Raw genomic sequence first — 9,225 nt, 5'->3', positions numbered from 1 at the left:
ACTCTTGCGCATGCTGCGAAAGTCCCATATATCTAATAAGTTTGTTTTTCAAACATCTCTTCTTCTGTGTGGGTCTGTGACCAATTCTCTGAAAGTCCCAGAAATATATACAGAAGCCAACCATGGGAACTCAAGCTTATGATCAGAACGGTCAGAACATTAATGCCCGGACAGATGTTAGTCTCTCTCTTTCTCTCTCTCTCTCTCTCTCCTTATAAAACCATTCAAAAATCTTTCGAAACATGTTGGAGCCAAAATCGTCGTTTCATTTATGTTTTTTTTTTTTTGGTGTTTTTTCACGCATGAGTGTTTTGGAAACATATATTTTTTTGCTTGTGTTGTAGTTTCGCCCGTTTCAGAATTATATAACATGGGAAAAAGTAAGAGAAATTAGCAAAGAAATTGAGAAAATGGACACATATACAAGTTTTGTTTAACACACAGGGAGAGATAAGATCACTATCAGGGAGAAAGAAATTGCACCAGTAGGTTTTCTTTTCTTTTCTTTTCTTTCTTTTTTTCCTTGAGCTTTGTACAGATTTTCTTAAATGTATATCATAAACACTTCTGTATAAAGATTTGAGTCTAATATTTACACGTAAAAATGTTATAAATGAATAACTAGACTTTATAATTGATACCGAGCTTGATTTACGCCCTGTAAAAATTATCCTTGATCTTATTGTGTGTTTTTTTCCTCTTGAGCTTGAATAATTAGTATTTCTTTATTGGGCAGAGATTTTCTTTGCCGTTTTCTTTTGTTTGGTGAAAAGGAACATAGTTTTTCTTTAATAAATAAGTAAAATAACTGACTAAATTGAAAAATGAATAAATAAATAAAATAACGGAATAGAGGGATGTAGGACCGAGATAAATAAAGAACGATATATAAGTGTTTATATATCATAAGTCACCGGAATGAAGTGATGTAGGGTTCTTTTCCAACTATTTCTTTTATTTTTTTTATTTTTGCTTCTTGGATTGAATAAAATCTCATTGTTGACTGAAAGTAACGTGGTTGCCACCTCTTGTGAAGTCAATCATCTTTTTATTACGGTACCTTATTTTTCTATTTCAAGTTGGACTTTTTGGGAGAACAATCAATTATAGAAAACAAACATTGACTGGAATTTTTTATAGATGATGCATGACAGGATGGGGACTCGCGTCAATAGTGTACAAGTTACAATATTTTTCTTTATTATTCATCTTTTTTTTTTAAAAAAAATCTCCAATTATATATTATCGTACTACAATTATTATTTTTTTGCTTTAATTATATGTCCAGAAAATAAGCAACCAATCCAATAAATGTTGCGAACGGAAGTCTTTCCCATGACTTTTTAAAGAAATCTTTCTCTAAACACGGTGTCATTATTGAAGCTATACGTGCATAATATTATTGGAGAGATGTAAGAAAAAAAATAATAATAATAGAACACATGTGTCGGTAACCTTCCTTATTTTGTTTTTCAAGAAAAAATCTTTTTATTTTTTTTGTAAAAAGAAAAAACTTTTCTTATTTTATCTTAGCTGGTATATCTTTGTTTTCTTTTTCTAGTTACCGATTAACGTGCCTAGACCTGTTTTTTTTTTTTTTTGGAAACAAAGGCATATATGTTTATTTCATTGATTTAAATTTTTAATTTAAGTTGAGATGTAATTTTATGTGAGAATTTTTTACTGCAGTAAAAAATTAGATGTACTATTTCTGAGAATTTTTTATTGTAATAAAACTCGAATTGGTGAAATAAATGAGACCATAGAATCTACTATATTTTTTTTTTGATAAAAAATCTACAACGAATTTTAAGATACACATTGCCAACTTGTTTTAGCTAGAAGACGTTGATCTTCTAAATAAACGACACAATAACACATCTTCTTATATTCGCGAGAGAGAAAAAAAAATTCTTACACAATTGTTTATTATGACATTTGCAGTTAAGAATTCTAGGATATTGCTAATTTTTAAGTTGTAGGATTAAGGATAGGAGGTTATTTTCCTTTTCGTTTATGTTAATTAGGAAGGGATTTTTTTTATTTGAACCAATGAACATCAAACAATTGAATAAGGACGAGCAAGATTTGCGTGTAGAAAAAAATGTTGTTGGTGTCTTTTGCTACGCGTCTTCTGGCATGGTAGCTCCATTTGGAATTGCTCCATCAACGTGGGTCCCACGTTATTCCAAGTTGTGCATATATATAACTATTGAATATTGACAACTCATCACAAGTTTGACAATTTGATAATTGGGTTTCTCGTATTCCGGGCTACGAATCTCACATACTTTTGAAAAAACAAAAAATCAGTAGACAATTTGACAACTCACAAGTTAACATTTGATAAAAGCACAGGCTGTGTTCTAACTTCCTCATATACTTTGCTACCAAACACCAAAATTTCATAATAATGCTATTGCTATTAGTAATTCCGAGACTATACTCACAAGTGATAATATAGTTGTATATACAAACAATAATACGGGGTGCCATTAGAAGCTAAGGTCTGTTTAGTTTGCTGATTCTAGTTTTTAATTTTAGTTAATATGTGATTTTATGTTAGTACTTTTTACTGTAGTAAAAAAGTTAGATGTGACTGTTTCTGAGAGTTTTTTACCGTAATAAAACTCAAATTCTAAACTCCAATCAGTGAAATGAACGAGATCTAAGAGAAGGTGAACCTATAACGCGGATTTTACAACTGGAGTTTTACTTGTGGTGTTAAACGTAACTGATGACATGTCTTAAGTATTTTCTTTTTATATGTATATGAGGTCTAGTAATTATGAGTGGTGGTATCATGCAGATACTCTTTATTATTATTATTATTATTATTATTTCAAATCTACCAATATATGGCTCTGATACCCTAATTTTCAATCACAATAGAATATTAAAATGGGAAACGAGATCTGCTTTCCTAAATTCATGTTTCCGTGACTGTCCCTCTAATTAAATTTTGATATATCGTGATTTGTTTAAGTATTACTAAATTTAGATGACATGACAAATAATTAGTAGAGGGATAGTCATTGAAACAAGAAAATAAAGATAGCAAATATGGACTCAAATAGTGCTAAATAGAGGGATAAATTGTTTTACACCACCATATGACATGAGATCAATAAGACTGCAAATTCTGAACTTTCCATCCATGCCTGCGTGCAATTGGAGCCTCATGTCTTTGTTCAATATGTTGAAAAAATAATTAACACAAATGATCAATGTTTTAGGTGGATGAAAAATTTGCGAGGCAGAAGGAAATCGATGACTGGCTTCCAATCACATCTTCAAGGAATGCAAAATGGTGGTACTCCGCCTTCCACAATGTCACGGCCATGGTCGGAGCCGGTGTCCTCAGTCTTCCCTACGCCATGTCAGAGCTTGGATGGTATGTCTAATTTTTAGTGTTTTTTTTTTATTTTTTTTTATTTTTTTATCAGTTCTACATAGAATAAACCTTACTTATATATGAATTCATATCAAGATTTTGTATTTTCTTTTTAATTTTAGGGGTCCTGGGGTTGCAATTCTAATCCTGTCATGGATCATCACACTGTACACTCTATGGCAAATGGTTCAGATGCATGAGATGGTTCCGGGGAAACGTTTCGACAGATATCACGAACTTGGTCAATATGCTTTTGGAGAAAAGCTTGGTCTCTACATTGTTGTGCCTCAACAACTTGTGGTTGAAGTTGGTGTGAACGTTGTGTATATGGTCAACGGTGGAAAATCACTCAAGAAGTTCCATGACACCGTCTGCCCGTCCTACAAACAAATCAAGCTGACTTACTTCATCATGATATTCGCCTCGGTTCACTTTGTGCTTTCCCACCTTCCAAACTTGAATTCCATCTCTGGTGTCTCTTTGGCTGCTGCAGTTATGTCCTTGAGGTTAGTCTTATTAATTTCTAATTTTAATTACTTGTAATTTTATGATTCTATGATAGTGAGATATAAGTTTAGAAAATTATTAAAACTAACACGCCTTGAATTTTATATGTGACATGGGATTTATATTCTGGTCTATCTGGTAGAAAATGAGGGAGTAAAATATGGATCCTTATTCTTGTTAATTTATAAGATCCCATGTTTTTGTAAGAAGTAAACCATAAGCTTTTTTGTCTTGTGGTACTATATCTTCAACACATTTAGAGGGTCATGTACTTTTTTCCCCCCTTAAAAGAAACTATCGTTTAGTTCGCTAATTTGAGTTTTTAATTCGAATTGAAATGTAACTTTATGTGAGAACTTTTTACTGCAGTAAAAAAATTAGATGTGACTGTTTTTTAGAACTTTTTACTGTAGCAAAACTCAAATTTTAAACTCAAATCGGTGAAATTAAGCATAGAGATTTGATATGTAAAACGGCGGTGCAGTTACTCTACCATTGCTTGGGGAGCTTCAATAGACAAGGGTGTTAAGGATGATGTAGCATATGGCTACAAATCCAAGTCCACTGCAGGAACCGTCTTCAACTTCTTTAGCGCACTTGGAGACGTAGCTTTTGCCTATGCTGGGCACAATGTGGTCCTTGAGATCCAAGCAACTATTCCATCCACCCCCGAAAAGCCCTCGAAAGGACCGATGTGGAGAGGAGTCATCGTCGCCTACATAGTCGTCGCTTTGTGCTACTTCCCCGTTGCACTCGTTGGATATTATATCTTTGGCAATAGCGTTGACGACAACATCCTCATCACTTTAGAGAAACCCGCCTGGCTAATCGCAATGGCTAATATGTTTGTTGTCATACACGTTATTGGAAGCTACCAGGTAGTTTTATGCCACATTAATTCTTCATGTTCTATTGTTTTCTTTTTCCTTTACTAATTAGTATCATTTTTTTTGCTCATCTTTTTCTTTTCTCTACGGCTTTTCAGATTTACGCGATGCCGGTGTTTGACATGATAGAAACTGTACTGGTGAAGAAGTTGCACTTTAGACCTAGCTTCATGCTTCGTTTTATTACACGTAACATATATGTTGGTAAGTAGTCTTAGATTATGAATGAGCCAAGAATTTTATTATATTTTATTTTATTTTTTATAAAAAGGTAATAGAATGTATATTGATATGAAGAATTCTGTTTGTTGCAGCCTTCACAATGTTTATTGGCATTACTTTCCCTTTCTTTAGTGGTCTTCTTGCGTTCTTTGGAGGTTTTGCTTTTGCCCCAACAACATACTTTGTAAGCCACATCCTCTATCATAAACAATAATTAATAAATTTGACTTTTGTAATTTTTATCTTATACAAGATTTTTGAGTTATACCTTACTCGGTCAATCTTCAGCTCCCCTGCATCATGTGGCTTGCCATCTACAAACCAAGGAAATACAGCTTATCTTGGTGTACCAACTGGGTAAGTTTGCATATTTTTATGGTTCATTTTATAAAAAAAAATTGTTTTATTTGATTTTGACCTTTTGTTTTTGGTTAATCTAACACAAGTTGGTCGTTTAATTACAGATTTGCATCGTACTTGGTGTACTTTTGATGATTTTGTCACCAATTGGAGGACTTAGACAAATCATAATCCAAGCTAAGACCTACGAGTTTTACTCTTAAATTATCTCTCCTTAGTAAACGGGTTGTAAATTTTGAGGCAACTACAACCAATTTCATAGAAGGAAGAGAGAGAAAGAATGATGGCAACAAGCTAATCATGGGCCTGACAAAAGTCAAACAGACCATTCAAAGAACTGAAGAAGTAGACTTGTTGTGAAACATGTAGTTGCCAATTGTCTGAGGCAAAAAGAAAATATTTGTAATTCAATAGACTCAGAGAAGCTTAGTCCAGGCCTTCCCTTACCATTTATTATGTTTTTGTATGTATGTTTTGGCATATTGGTACACGTGTGAAATATTATTATATTTACTTATCCACACTTTCACTTTCGAACTGATAAAAGCAAATTGCTTCAATTGCTTTTTATTTCATTACTCCAATAGCTTGTGCACATTTATTTAGTTTTTCGGTCCTATGATTCTTGAGTTCTCTCTTTTTAGTATTTTATTTATTTAATTCCCATATTATTTGGCAATTGATGAGGAGGGAGTCTAAAAAGGGATTGTGGAATATGTAATCCCGAACGCATTCTTGGGAATAAAAAAGTCCTTGTTGTTGAAATGTTGAACCAATCTATTGGCCCCTTAGAATTTGTTTGTCATTTCTTTTTTGAAACTCAAAATTAGGCTTCTAAAAAAAAAAGTTCTTGTAAGAAAGCTTTAAAACTTAAATATACAACATCTTTAATAAGATTTTGTAGATGCTTCACTATATTATTTTTATTGCTTATTACAAAATTTAAACATTATCTTTCTTTCATTAAGCACCTTAAAAAATATATAATTTCATTAAGCACGTTAAAAATTGTTTAATGTAAATGCAAAAAAGTGTACCCAATTTATATATCTAGTCAGTGTAAATGCAACTTTTTTGTTTTTTCGCCACCATTGACTTATTCAAAAAAGAAAAAAAAACATGCCCTCTTTAAACTAAGCAGAGATTGAACACGAGAAAAGAGCTTTAATTAAGTCTTAATTATGTGCTCCACATTGAGCATTATATTTCAGTCATGCGAACAAGATGCTTATAAATAGGCCTTATCAAAAGTGATACATTCACATATATATACACACATATAAGAAGAGAAGTAAGCGTTTCTCGTCATATTGGTCGTGAAATCAAATTTGGCAGCCAAAAAGAGTTTAGAGAATATCAACAGCTAGCTCAAAATCAACGAAAGGAAAGGAGCGATTATTACTAGCAAAAGGTCAAGATTGCAAATTTGGTATATTAAGGGGAATTCAGAATTGGAACTAAGATTGCAAGAATAAAGTCTTTTTGGTGTAGCCCTGAACCGTATACATTTGGACACAGCAAAAGAGCACACTTGTAAACTTTTCAAAGCTAAAAATGTATAGATAATAATATCTACAATTAAATTAATCCTAGTTAGGTCATAAATTAGTTATTTAAAAAAAAGGTCATAAAATTATTTTCAATTTCAGGGGATGGGATCATAAAGTTGATAGCTGATTCAGGCCTCTAATAAATTTTTCTTCATTGACTTTTTTGCTTTTATATAGTGAAAATTTTTTCTTCTTTCGGAGAAAAATAGGTCAAGACTTGATATGAATCAAAATTAATAGGTCAATAGTTTACATAAATTAATAAATATGTCAAATTACTGTTTTCGTCCATAACTTGTCTGGTTATAAACTATAACTTGACAAGTTATTCGCGGTTTTTGTTCATAACTTGTCTGACTATGAACCATAACTTGACAAGTTTGTCCATAACTTATCTAGTTATGAACCATAACTTGACAAGTTATAACCTATTAATTTCTATAACTAAAAATTTACCTATATATTTTTTTAAGGTTTTCATATTAACTTATTTTCTACCATTTCTCCTTTTTAATATGTGTCACAGATTTCGCTCAAATATTTAGACGGGCCCAAGTGTCTAGCTAGCCGCTAATAATGCAATCACATCATAATAGTTGAAGTAGTTTTTTCTGTGTTATTTTCTTGGAATTCTCTCAGAAACTAGCTGGTAGTTTATAACTAGAAGCAATTAGTTTATTCTGCCTCACGTATTTTATGCTACAAAGTGAAGAGAAACATTAACTAAAAGCTTAGACAACAAAAAAAAAAAAATTATCTCATGTTAAAGTAAGTGACTCAAATTGATTTTAAAAAAGTTAATATTTTATGTTTTTTTTTTTGGTAAATTATTATTTTCAATTTTTGGTCAAGGGTTATTTTATGATTTATTAAGAGTTTATAAATAAGTATTTTGTGTAAAATTTTATATGTGTGCTCAGAGAAAAATGTAGAGAAAGAGTGCCTCCTTTTGAGAGAAAGAGAGAGAAAAGTGAGGAGAGAGAGATAGACAATGGTGTAAGGGATTTTGAGTAGAGAGAGAAAGTGAGAAAATTTATTGAGCGTGTAATTCTGAAACTGTTAGTAAATTTTTCTCCATCTTTTGTGGACGTAGAAATTTTTTCTAAACCACTTAAATTTTTATCTTATCTCTTTTCTTTTTAATTTTGTTTCAGTTTATTTTTCTGCTGTTGGGGTATAATGGTGTGTTTTTTCATAGCATCTCCAATGAAATTTTGGAATTGGTCAACGGATTATAAGTTATTACAACTTGATGATATGCCTTTAGTCCTCATCTGAAGTTCAGTTACAATTACTTGTATGTTATGACTTCAGTTATATATATGAAGTTATGACCGACCTTAAGCATACATATTGAATTTAAGGCAACACGTAGCTTTATTAAGATTACGTGCTCTTGACGTTAACATATTCAATAGTACATTTTTGCCGCTGAATGAATTGTATCGAAACACCCAAGAAACAAAGGAAAGAAAAGAATAACTGATCAAATAGTCTTTAACCACTTATTCATTTTGCCAATTTAAGTTTTTAATTTTAAGTTTATATAATTAAAAGTTATAAAAAAATGTCACATTTAATTTATTTTGCTACAGTTAAAAATTCTCATAAAATGTCACATCTTAACTCAAATTAAAAATTTAAATCCGCAAAGTGAATGAGACCTAATTTAGTTTATCTCTTCCAATCATAAAATTTAAAATTCAAAAAGAAAAAAAAAAAACTACTAATTAACAACAAGGCATCATCTGGCGTCAGGCAATTGACTAGGCAAGACCCTAAAACAACACACTGAACTATTCCACTATATAGAGAGAGAGAGAGAGAGAGATAGAACTTAAAGGAGGAAGCAATGAATGTTTTCGGCGGTCAAAGAACAAAATATTGACGAGCAGTACTGGAAAATTAGAAAATTCTAACCTTAAGTGGTGATGCTCTTTAAGTAATTCTAAATTTGGACTTCACACGATATTTACAGTCAAGTTCATAATTTCACGCAATGGTACAAAGATGCGTCACGTTTTGAACGAAACTTGAGGCGAATATAGATGAGTTTTCGAGTAAATTACAAATTAAGCTAAATAACAGACTATAAAAGTCAGAGCACCAAAAAGAAAAGGAACCTTATATATGAAATGGTTGTAATTGAACAGTATTAATTTATATATATATATATGTTTCCTAAGATTCTCGGAAAAAGTTATTTATATTTTATTGGATATTAGCCTAATTATTCAGTTCAATGCGTGCCATGTTGCAAGCGCTAACTATGAGTAAATTATGAGCTGGCAAGTTGTACGACGTA

The 9,225-nt window shown here is 31.5% G+C and overlaps 1 protein-coding gene across 1 annotated transcript; it reads left to right on the top strand.

Annotated features, from left to right (window-relative positions):
- The first annotated feature begins 5 nt into the window (after positions 1-5).
- LOC21400642 (lysine histidine transporter 1) lies at positions 6-5,954 on the top strand. Its single transcript, XM_024175544.1, has 8 exons — positions 6-176; positions 3,237-3,394; positions 3,517-3,900; positions 4,386-4,779; positions 4,887-4,992; positions 5,103-5,194; positions 5,299-5,367; positions 5,475-5,954. The coding sequence occupies exons 1-8, from the start codon at positions 123-125 to the stop codon at positions 5,571-5,573; spliced, it is 1,356 nt and encodes a 451-aa protein (XP_024031312.1). The 5' UTR covers positions 6-122; the 3' UTR covers positions 5,574-5,954.
- Positions 5,955-9,225: the final 3,271 nt, after the last annotated feature.

The sequence above is a fragment of the Morus notabilis genome, unplaced genomic scaffold, assembly GCF_000414095.1.
Source record: "Morus notabilis unplaced genomic scaffold, ASM41409v2 Scaffold168, whole genome shotgun sequence".
Lineage (NCBI taxonomy): Eukaryota > Viridiplantae > Streptophyta > Magnoliopsida > Rosales > Moraceae > Morus > Morus notabilis.
Note: the sequence above shows the minus strand (reverse complement) of the source record. Positions and strands in the feature narration are given on the sequence as shown.

Coding starts and splice junctions, on each gene's coding strand:
- LOC21400642 (XM_024175544.1), top strand. CDS start 123: ATGGGAACTCAAGCTTATGATCAGAACGGTCAGAACATTAATGCCCGG. Junction 4,993..5,102: donor TACACGTAACATATATGTTG/GTAAGTAGTCTT, acceptor TGTTTGTTGCAG/CCTTCACAATGTTTATTGGC. Junction 5,368..5,474: donor TATCTTGGTGTACCAACTGG/GTAAGTTTGCAT, acceptor GTTTAATTACAG/ATTTGCATCGTACTTGGTGT.